At 45.1% G+C, this 17,902-nt stretch overlaps 2 protein-coding genes across 3 annotated transcripts in view; one reads left to right on the top strand and one right to left on the bottom strand.

Moving 5' to 3' along the window:
- LOC134502748 (disintegrin and metalloproteinase domain-containing protein 9-like) overlaps window positions 1-17,902 on the top strand; it is a 658,699-nt gene that overhangs the window by 403,953 nt on the left and 236,844 nt on the right. The window lies entirely within an intron of this gene.
- ZMAT4 (zinc finger matrin-type 4) overlaps window positions 1-17,902 on the bottom strand; it is a 140,754-nt gene that overhangs the window by 62,694 nt on the left and 60,158 nt on the right. For both annotated transcript variants that reach the window (XM_063311085.1, XM_063311086.1), the window contains exon 3: window positions 8,931-9,020. In XM_063311085.1, coding sequence (XP_063167155.1) covers window positions 8,931-9,020 — 90 coding nt within the window. The remainder of the gene's footprint in view (window positions 1-8,930; window positions 9,021-17,902) is intronic.

Below are 17,902 nucleotides of genomic sequence, written 5' to 3'. Positions count from 1 at the left end.
CTGCGGGTTAAACCGCTGAGCTGTCGATCGGAAGGTCGGCGGTTCGAAACCGCGCGGCGGGGTGAGCTCCCGTTGCTCGTCCCAGCTCCTGCACACCAAGCAGTTCGAAAACATGCAAATGTGAGTAGATTAATTGGTACCGCTTTGGCGGGAAGGTAACGGCGTTCCGTGAGTCATGCTGGCCACATGACCCGGAAGTGTCCTATGGACAACGCCGGCTCCAAGGCTTTGAAACGGAGATGAGCACCGCCCCCTAGAGTCGGACACGACTGGACTTTACGTCAAGGGAAACCTTTACCTTTACCTATATATTACAAAGCCATTTCTTAACATTAAGACAATTAGAATTTTTAAAAATTGGGTTTCACTTGATCTGATAGTCCTCGGGATTGGACGATAAAAAGTATTCTGAATTCAAGGGATTGTGTGCCATTTACTATAACTATCGGATACATAATCTGGTTCTCATACACGTGTGTGTGTGTGTGTGTGCCTTCAAGTCAGTGTTGACTCCTGGTGACTGTCTGGACAAGTCCCTGCAGTTTTCTTAGCAAGATTTTGGAAGGGGTTTGCCCTGGCCTCCTTCCTAGGGCTGAGGGAGGGGGCCTGACCCAAGGTCACCCAGCTGGCTTTGTGCCCAAAGTGGGACTAGAATTCAGGGTCTCCTGGTTTCCAGCCGGGTGCTTTAACTACTACCTAGAACTTTTTTTTAAAAATCCATTCAATCCTGTCCAATTCTTGGAGACTGCCTGAACAAATCCCTGCAGTTTTCTTGGCAAGGTTTTTCAGAAGTGGTTTGCTATTGCCTCCTTCCCAGGGCTGGGAGAAAGTGACTGGCCCAAGGTCACCCAGTTGGCTTTGTGCCCAAGGCAGGACTAGACAGTCTCCCAGTTTCTAGCCTGGTGCCCTAACTACTACACCAAACTGGCTCTCTCATTCACATGCTTACCCCAAAATAACCCCAACTTATTTCCACTGCATAGACTCAGAAGAAATCATACACTGGGAACTGCAGCTTTCAGCCCAACAACTAAGGGTCAGCCTGATGCTCTCTGGCTTGCTATCTTCTTTGCCTTGCTATCTGTCTTCACCTGACATTTTAACCAAGATTAGCAGCAGGTATTTCTGCATTAATAGCAGAAAATGTCTGCACAAATATCCAGCAGTGCCATAGTTATTTTTATCAGGGAATGCGCCACTGGTCTAATTCGTTTGCCAGGAAGAATTATTTCCTGCCATCACTTTACTAGGAAGATTTATAAACAAAGGTTGCTAAAAGCCCCCTCTGTGGTACCTTTCTAAAACTACCTTTTTCCCCCACAACCATTTATGAATACTCAATCACATAACGCTAATCATCATCATCATCAACAACAACATTCTACCTTGAAAGTTTTCTAACATTGCACGGCTATGGAAGAAGAGATTGCCTGCTGCATTTTATCAAACTTAATTATATACCACTGATTCTGCAACCCACTGGGTTTCCAGTCCAACCCTAAGCAGATATATTTAGGAGGATGTCTGACAAAGATAAAACCAAAAGAATATAATCTTTGACAGTGACACTCTCTTCCCCCACCCCTCAACTTCCAGGAATTACTGCACCAATGTTGCTCCCAAAGATTGAAACAACTCCTTTTGCTTTTACTTCCCATCAGAGTTTTACTGAGTTGGGAAAAGCATGCTCTGCTCCCTTTAAACTCCAGTGCTCCACCACACAGCCCCCAGCAGATTATCCCAGCAAGAAGGTGACCCTCAGCTGAAAAAGGTTGGGGTGTTCCTGCTGCAGAAGCAATCAATGTCGGTCAATGTAGAAAACAAAGCTGGACAGGCCAGCAATAGAAGACAGCTTTGGATTTCTGTACCGAAGCAAAGAAGCATTATGGAAATCCGTGTTTTCCGGTATCACATCTCTTGTACGTAGGGTATTTATCACTTCACGTAAGATAAATAGCAGCATTTCACAGGCTGACCCCCTAGGAAAGGCTCCTAATTGTGTATGTCTCCTAATCTGCCTGACCCAGATTTACAGCAGCAACAGTAAGTCAGTTACAAAGGGACCCCTTCAAGGGTTCTCGTTGTCCTGGAGCCACCCCTGACAACATATCACAATGGTGCTCCTGGTGCTGTCACAGCACCAACACCTCTGTTGGTTTGCCCTGTGAGTGGATTGAGGGACACCTCAGACAACACATGGTCCACCTAAATTGGAGCCCTCTCCCCAACTTGGGTCCTTGGCAAGTGTGGGATCTGCAGATGCAGCAGCTTTGCTCTTCCATCCTGGGAATTTAGGAGAACCTCTCTACTCCACAGTGAGCAACTTATGGCCCAGAATTGCATGATGCACCTGGGTCCCCCTCAATCATAACTGCTGAAAACTGGTTCCACATCCTATTTTGAGGAGGAAGCAGCTGAAAACTGTAGGTGTAAGTATAATAGACATAAGGAAGGCTGAGAGAAGGAAGATAGATGCTTTGGAACTGTGGTGTTGGAGGAAAATCCTGAGAGTGCCTTGGACTGCAAGAAGATCAAACCAGTCCATCCTCCAGGAAACAAAGCCAGACTGCTCACTTGAGGGAATGATATTAAAGGCAAAACTGAAATACTTTGGCCACATAATGAGAAGACAGGACACCCTGGAGGAGATGCTGATGCTAGGGAGAGTGGAAGGCAAAAGGAAGAGGGGCCGACCAAGGGCAAGGTGGATGGATGATATTCTAGAGGTGACGGACTCATCCCTGGGGGAGCTGGGGGTGTTGACGACCGACAGGAAGCTCTGGCGTGGGCTGGTCCATGAAGTCATGAAGAGTCGGAAGCGACTGAACAAATAAACAACAACATAATAGACAGATCACAGTTCAAAAGCTGAAGAGAAGTCCTGAGCTCATTTATGGATGTGACATGGCAACACCCACTTTGCAGTTCTCAGCCACCTTCAAAGTCAACAGCAGCCCTGGGCTACCAAAGGGTTCCCAACCACATCCCAATTCAGTATTTGGCCAAGGCTTTGTTTCCAGGAGTTTTACACCTATAGCATCTTCCTCTCATCTGACCCGGAAGCATCAACATGGAGTTCTTTCAACATGAAATGGGTTTATCATCAGCCTTCAGCAGAGGAGGAAAAAGGAAATGTCTTTAGCTACAGGAGCTATCACTGCTTATTAGCAGAAAAAGGCTGCTTTTTAATGCCCTGTTTTTACTCCCTATTTCTCCCCCTCTCCTCTTCTATATTAAGTTTTCTTCTCATCTCAGGCCCTAGGGAATGCTTTCAAAGTAATTTCAAAGTTGAAGTGCAATAAGAAATGGCTGCGAATTCACAGATCAACATCCAATGATGCTCAAACTAGTCACCCACAAAGATCTTGTCTGAAAACCTGCCACTTGGAAAGTGTCTGCGGCTGGGGATTTTTTCTCGCTCAACCAAGTTCAGTTGGGAGGTGTTTGTCCTGAGCTTCACTGACATTATTTCCCTTCAAAACCCAATAAATGTTATTCTCAATTGTGGCCGTTTCAGGGTCCCCCTACTCCATCAACCAAGTCTGTGTCTTTGTTCAGATGTTATGCTGTAAATAATGGCAAGAGCCTTGTGGGAGAATTCAAAGACCCCCATTGCTAGCTAAATGGCTTTGAATATTTCTCTTCCACATTTTGGGCCTATCAGCAAGATTTGGAGGATAGAACAACTGGATTCCATGATAGAGTGTTTCGAAAAAATCTAACAACCCAGAAAAGACGCCTGGTGTTCTCAGGTCCTTTCCTACTCCTTTCTTTTCATTGACCCCCTAGTCCAAGTGACTTCATTCTGTTGGAATTTCTCCATTCAAATGTGTACTCATAAGAATGAGTGCAGTAAATCTGGGAATTAATTGTTGCAGGGGATAGCTAAATTTGATTAATAATAAATAAAAATAGCAAACTGGTGCCAGAACGTACCATGCTGCCCATGATATTGCCAGATGGTATAAATGGGAATAATTAATAATAATAATAATAATAATAATAATAATAATAGCCAACACCAGCTAAAGAACTGGCAGCTGTGATTTCATATTGGTAGAGCAAGACTACCAGAATCTTGTACAATTTGCTAATTTTGCAAGATTTTAGAGGCTGGGTTGTTGACCTCTATATCAGAATTATTTCCTGCCTGACTCCTAAGACAGTGATCTACCATTTTTTGTCTGGCCAAAGGTTGCAGTGTAAAAAGAGAAAAGGGTGCTATTCTTAGGAGAAAAACAAAATGATGGTAATGGATAGCCAAACAATAGGTCCCAAAATGGGACTTGTAGACGGAAGAGGGTCCTGGGTATAGAAAAGTTGCCTTCAGGATGACATCAGTACCAGAGGATACATTCTCTCCTGAATCTCCACTTCTTTCTTCCTCCTTCTTTGTCCAACATTTTTTCCTTAGATTTGCCTATATCCTTTTCTTTTCCAAGTGAACTGCTATTCTTTGCAGCTTCTCAGATACCCCTCTAGAACATCTCTTCCACTCCACCTTCATCTTTAAGACCTGCTGACGTTGGAAACTGCTTTACTGCAGTTCATTTGTCTATCGAGCCACCTTGCAGCAATTCTTCCAGGAACTCAGGCAGATCAACATCCTGATCCTTTACAGTGGAAATATCGAGGCTTGAACCTAAGCTGTTCTGCCTCTGGTGAAGCCTGGGCTCTACCACTGACCTGTGGAACAAGAGTGAATGGTGCGAGATGTTCACAGCCTAGTAAAAGAAGACCTACTCCCATCACTCAGTAGCAACCTGAGGCTCATTGTACACATCCCATTCCTCATACTCCATCCTTGGTCAGGGAAAAAAAAAAACGTTGCACTTCTGAGTGGTACACCAAGGAGTAGAACTATCCAGTTGCCAGTTGTTGATGGAATACAATGTGGTTAGATAGCCAGCAGGGTACCCAGGGAAGGCAATTTATTTTCTCAAGGTGGGCAGGAGCAATGTGATGCCACTGTGTTTTCTGACTTCAGGGCAGTCAGTTTGGGGATCCATCAGGATCAAGTCAGAAACACAATAAAGCACTCTTTGTAGGTTTGGGACATGGGACAAATTCCCTCTGTCTTTCTTGGTGGCATGATTACCCCAATGCCTCTGAGGCCTTGGGATTGTTTCTCTCTGCTGCAACTGAGACTGTGTTAGCAGCGATAGGAATAAACCGCAGCAATGTCTTGTGACCTCCTTTCTCTCATATGACACATTGCAAGCCAGTCTTTGCCTATGGGGATGATGTGGAAGACAACATTTCAGTAGGCCTGAGATGAAATAAATCTAGAAGCTCATCACTACTCAATTACCACAGGGCTACAAGGGGCCCGATAAAGCTAAGAGGAACAAAAGACAGTGTGAGCCTTGTAATGTTTGTGATTGATGCAACAATCATGGACTAGAATTTATTTCTCCTAGCCTTTCCCCCTAGGGATGAATAAACACATTATTCACTTTTTCTTTTCTTTTTTGCATTTGGAGGGAGGCTGCAGGAAGAATTCTGGTTTTTTATCAGTTCCAGTAGGAAGTGACCTGATCCGCAAGTGGTGGACTAGTGAGTGAATTGAAACTTATCAAGCCCATTAATCTGGATAAGATTGAATTGGTTTGGATTGGTTTTTTAAATGTATCAATGTGCATTTCCAAACAAGTCTTTTGAGCAAAAAAGCATGCATTTAAATATGATTTAAATGAAAAATGTCTTGCTATTTTTTGAAACTCAAATGAATGCAAGAACATAGTAGGATCTAATTTTCCTGAGCTTCAGAGCCCCAATCCTGGCTATCCATTTTTCCCCTTTTCCCTTGCCTAACTGAGCATTTTATAGCTGAGCAGATTTCCCTCCCCCACTTAAAAATATCTGGTATTTCTTTTCCTCCTAGTCCCAGATCTAAAGGCATAATCAATATAGAAGTATCCTGGAATATTTTGTCTGATATTACCCCCAATTATCTCCAGAACCATCATCATATTGGGGGTGGGGGGCAATCATTCTGTCCTACCTAGTCAATATGGGTAATATCCTAAATTAACTCAAATTATCTCTAATAAGCAAGGGCTCACCATCTGCCATTAGCTTTCAAATGGGAGAGGAAAGGTTCATGCTATGCCAAAGTCTACCTTGCTATGGCTTATGAATTTCTTTTCTTCCTACTTTACAGCTTGCTTCAGATTTATTTTGGCTTTCTCTTGCTGTTCCTCTTGAGCTGTTGGCATTACTGGTAGCAGAGGGCACTATTTCTGTTTTTTTTTAGTCTCCCACATCTTTTCATCACTCTGCAGCCTCCTTGGCTGCTCAGCCTTTCATCTTGTTGTCTCCCCTTAGAATTGCATGCAAGTATGGGAGAAGCCAGGGAGGCTGCAGATGGTTGGAGGGATGACTGCACAGCAAAGAACAGGAAATTCACACATACCCCTTCTCATTGCACACATGAAAACATCTCTGAAAGGTTCTCCTTATAAGTTTCAAAAGCACATACAGGTAGTCCTCACTTAACAACCATTCATTTAGTGACAGTTCAGACTTACAACAGTGCTGAAAAAACTGACGTACTCACACTTACGACCATTGCAGTGTCCCCATGGTCACATGATCACAATTTGGACGCTTGGCAACCAGTTCGCATTTATGACCGTCGCAGTGTCCCATGATCGCCATTTTCGACCTTCCCGGCCGGCTTCTGGCAAGCAAAATCAATGGGGAACCACGTGACTCCGGTCCCAATTATGGTCGTTAAGCGAGGACTACCTGTACTCTTTCATCAAATGGAGTGCAAACTGGGCGAGGGGTGAATGCAGGGGACTTTTTTATCCAAAGTAATGCAGATGAGATTAATGCACAGCCTGGAACCAAAAACAGGTCCATTTCTTCCTGCCACTGCAGCTTTCATGTGTCTGTGCCAATTATTCACTGCCCTTTTTGTTGTCCCCAGTAAAAATGTATCATTAAAGAATTTATGATCGCATCAAGACTATATCACAGCCGTCCCAGTTTGGCTTTGTGGTCTTAATTTCCTTAGATTGCAAGGGACAGCTGCAAACAGTAAATCAAATCCCATAAAATAAGTTGCCAAGCATCATTTATGATGTCTGCCAGGCTGAGATGCTGACATTTAGGACAACAGCAAGTATTACCTGAATTACACGTTGTGCAAACCCTTTCCCCCCCTTTCTCCTGCTCAGTCATATTGATTTCCCCAGTTGTTATCATAAGCCTTTACTTAGTTACGGTATCTTTTATCCTGCTTTTCATTAAAAAAAAAACCAATTACAACAATAAACGGAATAAAAAATAGAATAAAACTGCACAGTTTTAAAGAAACAGTAATACCAGCCATTTAGATAGAAAGTAAACAGCAGTTAAGGCCAGGGATAAAACAACAGAAAGGCGTGAGTGATAGGTAAGTGCTCAGTGAAAACACACCACAGCAGGAGGCCTATCTAACCTTTGGGAAGATTATTCTTGAAAATGGGCACCATTACAGAGAATGTCCCTCCCCTGGATCCACAGATGAGTGACAGCCTGGCAGTTTGGTTAATAGGGCCTCTATTCCGGAGCCTAAAGACTGGGTAATCCTGAACCGAAACTGGCAATTCCTTATATACCTGGCCCTGAGCTGTTTAGAATCATATAGACAATACCTTGAAAATGGCTTAGTATCTATCGGGAAGTCAGCATGGATGTTTTAACACCCTATTCTGGCTATTTCATCTCTTTTTCCATGGTGGATTAGCTCTTCGAAGACTCTCAGCCAATCAGGGGTCATAGAATGAGTGGAGGCTATGACAAGATTATAAGACCAAGAGGGTTTGTCTATGGGGCGATAGCAGGAAAGTCAAAGGAAGTCACTTCCGGGTAGAAAGAGGACATCAGGGTTCAGCTCACACATCAGGTTTGGACAGAACATCATATCCACCTACAATTCTGTACTGAAGTTATATCCCCTGCTTCCCCTTTCTCCTTCCACATGCAAAATAAAAGTTTCGCACTTGAGAGGCAGCTAAGATATTCCAAAGTATCCTCACTGTACCATTTTCTCAGGCTAAGACAGAAATGAACACAGTTATCCTTCAGTCTTTCTCTGAGCTTTTCTTCCATGTTCATCTCCTAATGCATTCTTTCTCTGAGGATGTGCTGTTAAGAGGGCAGTTTCCTTGAGTTATTCTTGCACTCTGGCCTAGCCCCTCGTGAAAGTAACAGCCAGGACTTCAGGCCAGAGTTCTGCAAGCCAGACCTTAGGCTGGGCAAAAGTTCAGTGGGGTGACTTGATTCAAAAGTGATTCAGAGCAGACCTGAAAAGGGGAGAGGGGGGTGCTTTTAGTCACCAAAGGGGCTAAGAGCTACTGTCAGACTCCACAATCAAATGATTGCTGAATCGTCTGATCGTGTTTGTCTGCCATGATGAGTCAACACGTGTCAAGAACTGGATGGGAGGGGGGAATTGCAAGGAGTGTGAATCTTTGTTGTTTGGGCTGGAAAGGGGGGAGTCAAGGTCATACTGCCAGAAGACATCTATGCCTGGTATGGCTGATTGTTAGAAGTAGGTGGGAAGAGATAGGAGGTGGGGGGAGTGGGGTGACAGGAAAGTTTTGATTAGCTAGTTTAGACAGGAAGCTTTCAATCATAGCTCTCTTGATCTATACACTAATCTCAATAAATCTGAATTCTGCATATTTCAACTGTGTGTGAGTCAGGTCATGATTGGGACTCACGGTGTCAGTTCTTACAGCTACTTTGCCACAGCCCATGCTCAGAAACCACTTTGCTTTAAACATTGTGTCAGACTGTGGGGTCTCTGATGCTCCAAGTTGATTGTACCCCTTCTGCATTGGTCTACTGGTACATCCCTAAATGCTTATACATCTATGGATGCTGTGGAATCCAGCCTGGGTCCCTGTTGGGCAAGTAACAGACAGAGGAATACTCACATTTTCTGACCGAAGTTTCTTTGCAGGACAGCCTCCGTCAATTGGGTGGAGCATGTAGTAAAGCCGGACTTTGCTTGCATGTTTCCGACTCTGTGGAAGAAACCAAGGAGCTTTTTTTCAGTGAACCAAATGCCTGCCAAGGACAGCAAAGGACAATTCTTGTCCTAATCCTTAGATTGCTACAGCTGTCTTTTGTTAGGCTTGAGGGAGAGCTTGAATTCCCAGCCTGCTTCCTGGGTGACAAAACTGGGATGAGGTTGTGATTTTTCTGAATATTTACAGAGCTATGTGCTGGACAACTGATGTCCCAGTTTGGTGCCATCCTACGTCACTGGCCAGGCTGGCTTGAAATTGGGGAGGCTGCAGCCCCAATGTATCTGGAAGGCCCTAGGTTGAGAAAAAATGGAGTCGAAGTTCTCTGGCCAGGTCAAGAACCCTTATTCAGTTTGTGAGATTTGCTTTTGAAATTGCTTCACATAATAATTAGGAAGCATTTCCTGCATGGGGAGTACAGTGATCTCACACATCTTGAGTAATTATGTGGCCAAGGGGTATGTGCATGTACATGTGTGTGAATGTCCTGTCTTTCAGTGCATAATCCTGTCCAATGGTCTGCAGCAGAGGCATCCACGGGATAGGATCAAAAATGTCAAGATGGTGGCCACAACAGTGCAAACAGAGGCCTTTTTTAAAATGTGCATCTGCAGTCTCCCTGGTTTTCATTGTTTCTACAGGAAGACATCAGAAGGGAAGCCCTCCCAGGGAGCTTTTTCAATTGCAACATTTCTGTCCCTGGTAAGGGGAAATTTTACCCTTGGGAAATTGTTCTTCCCCTGGATAAATTCAGAGAAATCACCCATCCTGCTTCTCTAGTCAAAAATCTGGTATGAATTCCAAAATTTCTGCCTAGCTCAAGATTATATTGAGTTAGATGGGGTTCCTTGGGATAAAGCAGCCTTCTGAAAACCCTCAAAAACAGAACTTCCAAAACAGTATAGAACAGGTTTCCTCCATCTGCTGTCTCCAGATGTGAGGGACTTCACAATGCCCAGCTAGGCTGCCCTTTGGCTAGGATTCTGGAAGCAGCATCAGGATGCCGAAGACTGGCTTATCTACTCCATGTTTGGGGAAAGTAGTTAGCCAAACATAGAAACAAGAAAAGCTGGATTTTCTTGTTTAAATATCTGTGAAAAATGTCTGGGTTTCTCCATATGAACTCCCCATGTCAAAGAATAAATAAATAAAAATTAAAGTACAAATCATAGCAATTATTACATTGTTTTACCCACCACAAGAGAGTCAGTCATATCAAAGCCACCGCTGAATTCTTTCACTGAGATCAGCAGGACTTGGAATTAATTAATTTTAGCTGGATCAGGAGAACCATATTTTGCATCATTTCTGAAGAGGATAATCACCGATTTGTTAATTAACCATCAGAGATGTGTTTTGATTTTTTTTCTTTTTGATGCCTTGTTCGCTTTGTCTCTCACCCTTGGAATTCCTGATGCTGTCAGCACACCATGTGCTACTGTGTGCATGCCATTGTGGCACTTTTTTCATCCCCAGGTTGGAGGCAGGAATTTGATTGAATTGAGATATCCGCAATCCTTTTACCCTCTAATATTCCTGCTGGTTTTTCACCTTTCTGTCCCTACCTTTTCTGTCCCTACCTTCACCTGAGCTGCAATCCTCAGGTGAAGCTTCTTGTGGCTTGTGCAGCATTTCAGATTTTAATCAATGAATCGCCTTCATGCACGCTAACACCAGTGACTAGCATAGCAAACCAAGTTTCCAGCCTTCAGTCCTTTGCTTTGGGTGTTCCTCAGTCTCTTTTGCTTAGTTTGATTTAATTGGAAGAGATGTTTTCTGAGCCAGCCAAAACACAACCAGCAAGTAATTTTGCAAGAGAAGTGGTTCTGGATTGCCTGAAACTCAGTTTCCGCATATTAGCCATTTTTGCATGTGAAACAAGGTCATTCCTTCCACGTCCAACAGCATTCTGTTCCACGCTTCTGGGGCTGGCTGTGCCTCTGATTAATTAACATGCTTCAGTCCATGGTCCTCCACTTTCCTAGAGGCAAAACTCAACGGCCTTATAGTTTGGGCTACTTTATCACTGCATTTTGGTGCATGACCTCAGGGAGCTGCAAAAGGGGGAGGCATTCCTGGTTTAGCTTGTTATATGAATCCAAAAAGAGTGGGCTTAAGAATCACCCTCCAAAGGAAAAGGAACAGAAAACTGTTCTCCCCTCCCCTGCACATAAATCCCACCATCAATGTCCTTCTCCAACTGGCAAGACCCTACAAGATGTCGAAAGTGGGAGCCAATCGGTCAGTTCATTCTGGGTCCCAATCCCAACTGAATTTTTTTCTTTTAGGTTTGAGTTGCACTATTTTAAAGGAAGGAAGGAAGGAAGGAAGGAAGGAAGGAAGGAAGGAGGGAGGGAGGGAGGGAGGGAGGGAGGGAGGGAGGGAGGGAAGGAAGGGTCAAACTCCAGGAAGGTGGGAGAGAGGAAGGTCAAACTCTGGAGGGAGGTCAAACTCCGGGAGGGAGGGAGAAACCTCCCCAGACATTGAAAACTAGCATTTCTAAGCAAAAGCTAGAGTGAATTGCTCAATGATTTATATATTTACTTATATAACTTCTATATCCTGCCTTTCATTCAGGAACTCAGGGTGGTATACTCTCTCCACCTTTTAGTTTTCCTCTTTTACCTTCTTTTATCTTCCGTATTTTTTGTATTTCTGTAATGGTTTTTATGACTTTTTCATCGGTAAGCTACCCAGAGTCACTTTTATAGTGAGACGGGCGGTGTATAAAATCAATCAATCCATCCCTCCATCAATTACATAGCATCTCATCCTTTTATTGGTTTTCCAAACAACTAGTACACTGTGTGGGAGGATGGGAAGGGAGAGAGGGAGCAGCCCAAAGTCACCAAGGAAGCTTGCAGGGCTGACAAGAGACTAGAGCAGTGTGCCTCAACCTTGGCAACTTGAAGATGTGTGGACTTCAACTCCCAGAATTCCCCAGCCAGCCTTGCTGGCAGGGGAATTCCGCATATCTTAAGCTGTCAAGGTTGAGAAACACTGGAGTAGAACTTGGGTCTCCCTGTTTCTAATCAAGCAGTTTCACCACTACACCACTCTGCCTCTCAGCTTTTCTCTGATTGAGCTGATTTCCCATCAAGAGCAGAATGGATCAGAAGCACTGTCAAAGAACTTGTCTTTGATTGCCACCACTACGAAACATAGAATGACTGTGACGTGTTGTTAAAAAGGAAGATATGACTGCACAACAGACATCGAAATAGTTTGCAGTGCTGGCTGGATTATCTTTGCTTCAGATCATCTGCTTGGCAAATGTACCATTTGAATGGAATAGCAGATCATAATTTAGCAATTGCGACCGGTGGGGGGTTGGGGTGGGGAGCAGATTAAACTGCCTGGCAAGGATAAAAACCTCCATTATTTTTTCCCTGTGCCAGAAACACATTTATATTTGCACGTTCCCCTGTGTCTTCAATTTAAACGAAAATAAATGCATGTGCATTAAATGGGAATGGGGAAAGAGAGGACAAAATGTTATATATTTCCAGGGTTTGAATGAGTTTTCAGAATATGTTATTTTCTCTGATAGACCCCAATTGACCCAAAGGAGTAGAGATGGTATTTTTTTACAGTTGTTTGAAAACATTTTAGCATGGTGTTGCAGAAAAGCATCAAAATCTAAGAAATCAGACCCAAGAACAGCAGTCTGCCTCTGAGTGTAATGCAGCCTTTCTCAACCTTTTGACCCTGGAAGAACCCTTGAAATATTTTTCAGGCCTTGGGGAACCCCTGCACATTCAGGCTCAAATATAGCCAGAAGTTACAAAATTATTGTATTCGTTTCATGGGTAGGCCCGTATAGATGCATTAACGGTGTTCTTAGACTGGAAATAATGAAACTTGCCTCCTTAATGTGAAGTTGCCCAAATTTGAAAGATTTTTTTAAATAAATCGTGATCTGCCAGGGAACCCCTAGTGACCTCTCATGGAAACCTAGGGTGCCACGGAATGCTGGTTGAGGAACCCTGGTGTAATGCTAGACGCAGATTGGTTCTCTTGAATCTGCCTCAGTTCACTGTTTTTTGAGAACATTCTTCAGCAAACACATTTCCAATTTTCCACCTTCTCCCACAATGGGCCCCTATACAGTACAGCTACATGTTATACTGTGAGGTTAGCAGTGGATCAGGTTGTCAATTGTGGTTTCTGTCAGCCTTTCAAGGTAGGCCAATTTGGCAAACAGATACTATTGATGTAGGCCAGTGATGACGAACCTACGGCACACGTGTCAAAGGTGACACGCTGTGACGTATTGGGTGGCATGCTAGCATTCACCAGCTCCCGACAACAACTATGCTCCCTGTTTGAGTTACCCAAGAAACTGAGCAAACAAAAGGCCCTGCAACCCCACCACCACCTATCTCCCCCCTCCATCTCTGCCCTTTTGGCACCCAAAATTGGATTGTATTTTTTTAAAATAAATGAATATGTAAATAATTGTTTCTCTTTTGTTCGTGTGTGTCTGTGTGTGTGTCATGTCACTGTTTCAATGTGCAATGTACATTATAACGTTTCACATGCCATGGTGCTGACACGTGTTTCTGTTTGGGAGGGAGCTGCTGTGAAACCTTGTACCAAGCTCTGTATCTATGTTCATTTCAATGGAATGTGTTTGGGTTATGTGCTCTGCTCAAGGACTTTTCCCGCGGACCAGCAGGGGCCTTTAGGAGCACCTGGGATTGTGAGCCTGGGAAGATTCTATGGGGGGAGGGATCTCGTTTGTACCGAGGGTTTTTTAGTTTGCATTTGACGTGCTTTTTCCATTCTCAGCTTTCTTTGTGATCCTGTATACTATTCTTTAATAAATCAGATATCTTTATGATCCTGTTCGTGAGTCTGATGGTGTTTTAGAATAGGCAATCCTTACATAAAGCTGAGAATCACCAAAGTCATATCGTTAGCTCCTACCAAGATTAGTTTCTTGTGAGGGAAAACAGTTAACGATGGCCAAATCCAACCCCATGACCGGGAGACTCGAGGAGCCGACTAGCTTGATGCCCGAGTCAACGGTCAGGAGCAAAGAACTGAGCCTCACCCCAGAACCTTCAGGTTCACGGCAGCATTCGAGTTCCATCCTTGAGGGAGAGGAATTCGAAGATGGGAGAGCACCAGAGCAACCGGCACCCAGCGAATTGCCTGCAGAGTTGATCACCTGGGATGAAATGGGGGAACCCCAGCCAGGGACATTCCAGGCATCCTGGAAGTATCAGTTCCCGCTGACCCCAAACGTAGAATACCACGGTATCAGAAGGGAGACAGCCTAACGCACGAGGGAGGGAGGAATCTCAAACCCCTGAAAGGCTAAGAGTGGTAGAGGCCAAATTAGAATCGATGGAGTACATGCTAAAAGCCCTGTCTCTGTCATGGGGGGGGGGGCAGCCAAGGCGCAAAGGAGATTCCAGCTCCACGCAATCATCCTCCATCCCCTCACCCAGACCACCGGCGGAGCAGGGCCAGAGACGGAGCCGAGATGAATTTCCACTCCGCAGAGCCTGTCCATCAGTGTCCCCACCCCGAGACAGGAGAACTACTGTAACCTGGGGCCCAACCACTCAAGCAGCCACTAATTCAGCTCCAACAGGAGCGGGGGTGAAAGACTTTTCTGTCAAGTTTGACGGGGATCCAACTAAGTTGTCTTTCTTCCTCACTAATGCTAAAAGTTATATGAAACAGTTTGGACCCTGCTTCCCTTCTGAAGAGGCTAAAATAACTGCCATTGCTACCAAGCTGAAGGGGTGAGTGGCTGACTGGTATGTTCAATTAAGTGAGACTAGCTCCCCTGAGCTTGAGGATTTCGAGGAATTCATGTGGGCGTTGAAGTTGCATTTTGAGGATCCTCTAGCCAAGGCAAGGGCTAAAAAGGCACTGAAGGATCTTAGCCAGGGCCAACTGTCTGTAGCTGATTACACCCTGAAGTTTAAGGCTTTAGCTGGGAAAATCCCCGACTAGTCTCAATCAACCTTAATAGAACGATTTAAAGAGGGACTCAACAGGGACGTCCTGCGGTGGGCATTGTGTAGAGACGACCCAGAGACATTGTATGAATGGATCTGTCTGGCCGGCAAGGCTGAGCATGCCCAGCATACCTACATGCAAACCAAACGAGCTGAAAAACCACCAGCCACCATGAGGGGACCCCGAAGTGCCACAACTGCTACCTGGCCAGGCTATATAGAGCCTGGGAAGAGGAGAGAGATCAGCGCTATGCGAAGGGTCAGTGCCTCTGATGCAGAAAGGAAGGGCACTGAGCAGTTGATTGCCCAAAAGCCAAGGCTGGAGACCGAGCGGGCAAACTGCCGGCCAAATCGCCGCCCTCATTGCTGAGGATGACGGCAGCCAAGCAGGCAGCCAACGCTGAAGAAGTACCCTACTTCTCAGGAGAGGGGGAAGATGACTCTAAGGAGCCGGCGGGAAATGCCAGCCACCTGCCATGAAAAGCACCTGCGGGCAGGTGGAGGAGGATGGGCGCGAAGATGCTATGGTGAGTGCTGACTGTCCCACTCTAGCAGTGAAAGTGAAATTGGGCTCCTGCACAAAGACTACAGAGGTCTGGGCTTTAGTTGACTCTGGGTGTTCCAGGTGTCTGATTCACCCTGATCTGGTTGCTGCTTTGGACCTGCCTAGCTTTCCCCTCCAGCAGCCTTTGATCTTCACACAGTTGGATGGTTCAATGGTGGGGGGGGGCGGTGACCCATTTCACTGGAACTGTCACAATGCAAATGGGCAGCCACCGTGAGACCTTAAAATTTATAGTAGCACCCGTTGGCAACCCCTTAGTAATTCTGGGAGTTCCCTGGTTGACTTATCGAAGCCCATATATAAATTGGGAACACAGAACTCTGACTTTTAAGGATGGGTTTTACCAAGCCCCTGCCGCAGAGAGGGCTTCAAGAGTGGGGGTTGGAAGGGCTGCAATTGCCATGCCGTGCCCTAGTTTGGCACGTTTAGAGGGCTTGCCCGATCGTTACCAAGAGTTTGCAGACCTTTTTGGAGAAATGGAAGCAGATCAGCTACCCCCTCATCGGAAAACTGATTGTGCCATAGAGTTGGCTCCTAACGCTCAATTGCCCAAGCCAAAAATGTATCCAATGACTCGGAAGGAGCTTGGGGCATTATGGGACTTTATCGACCAAAATCTGTCAAGGGGGTTTATTGAACCTGCAAATTCCCCAGCTGGGGCCCCTGTGCTATTCTGGGAAAAGAAAGATGGCACGCTTCGACTCTGTATGGACTATCGGGGGTTAAATTCCATCTCGATCTGCAACAAATATCCTCTACCACTAATGAAAGACATGTTAGCCCATTTGTCAAAGGGCAAGATTTTCTCCAAGCTCGACCTTCGTGAAGCCTATTTTCGCATCTGCATATGAGCTGGAGATGAGTGGAAAACCGCTTTTAATTGCCCATTGGGTTCATTTCAGTACAAAGTCCTCCCTTTTGGGTTAGCAGGGGCACCCGGAGTCTTCATGCAATTGATTAATGAAGTATTACATGATCATTTGTTTAAAGGGGTCCTGGTTTATTTGGACAATGTGCTCATTTACACTGAATCCGAGGAGGAACACAAACAGCTTCTCAAACAGGTGTTAAGTAAGCTTAGAAATGCCAAGCTGTATGCCAAGCTTTCCAAATGTAAATTTCACAAAACCCAACTTGACTATCTAGGCTATAGGGTATCTGACAAAGGCATTGAGATGGACCCTGAAAAAATTCAGGCAATTTTAAGTTGGGAACATCCCCGCACCCAGAGGCAACTACAAAGTTTCCTAGGGTTCAGTAATTATTATCGGCAGTTTATCCAGGGATTTGCTGAGATTGCTTTGCCCCTTACTGACTTGCTACGTACCAAGGGTTTGGGAGAGACACGCAAGGTGAAAAACCCTGGGGCAGTGCTGAATTGGACACCTGAGTGCCAGGCAGCATTCAAGAAGTTAAAAACCCTCTTCACTGCTGAGCCTATTTTACAGCACCCCAATCCTGAACGCCCCTTTGTGGTCCAAGTTGATGCTTCTGGCTCCTCAATTGGGGCTATATTGTTACAGAGGGATTCTGACAATCACTTAAAACCCTGCGCTTATTTGTCTAGAAAATTTTCTGAAACTGAACGCTGGTGGCATGTTTGGGAAAAGGAGGCATTTGCTGTAAAAGCTGCTTTGGAAGCCTGGCGGCACCTCCTGGAAGGCGCTAAATGCCCTTTCGAGGTTTGGACTGATCACAGGAATTTGGAAGCCCTCTGCACCCCCCGGCGTCTCAGTCCTAAACAAATTCACTGGGCTCAATTTTTCAGTTGCTTTAACTTCCAGTTAAAATTTATTCCAGGAAAGAAAAACTTTCTGGCTGATGCTTTGTCACGTTTGCCTCAGGACTCTGACCACGTGGCAGATATAGTTGGGACTGTTCTCACTGAACCACAACTGGGCTTGGTTGCCGTCACCCAGAGCCAGACCCGTGCGCAGGCATCCCCGCCCCCAGCCCAGTCTGGGAAGCAGAAAGTGCAAGTTCCTTGTCAGTTACAGAAGGACTTTCTCCAGGCACTGAAATCTGACACTTGGTTGCTGGCTAATAGAGACAATGTTTCTTTTGAAAACGGTCTGGTGTGGGTGGAGCACCGCCTTTATGTGCCTGAAACTTTAAGGGCTGATGTTTTGCAGCGTTCCCATGATGATAAACTTGCTGGACACTTTGGTTTTGTCAAAACATTGCATTTGGTTCGCCATCAATTTTGGTGGCCAACTTTAAGGTGTGATGTAAAGGACTATGTTGCTTCCTGTCCTGTTTGTGCCATGTCAAAGCGAAAAGGGGGTAAACCACAGGGGCTTCTGCAGCCAGTGGCCAGCCCATCCTGTCCCTGGGATGAG

Source organism: Candoia aspera, chromosome 9, assembly GCF_035149785.1.
Source record: "Candoia aspera isolate rCanAsp1 chromosome 9, rCanAsp1.hap2, whole genome shotgun sequence".
In the NCBI taxonomy this organism is placed as follows: domain Eukaryota; kingdom Metazoa; phylum Chordata; class Lepidosauria; order Squamata; family Boidae; genus Candoia; species Candoia aspera.
The sequence above is the reverse complement of the archived record's forward strand: the minus strand, read 5'-3'. Positions and strand labels throughout refer to the sequence as shown.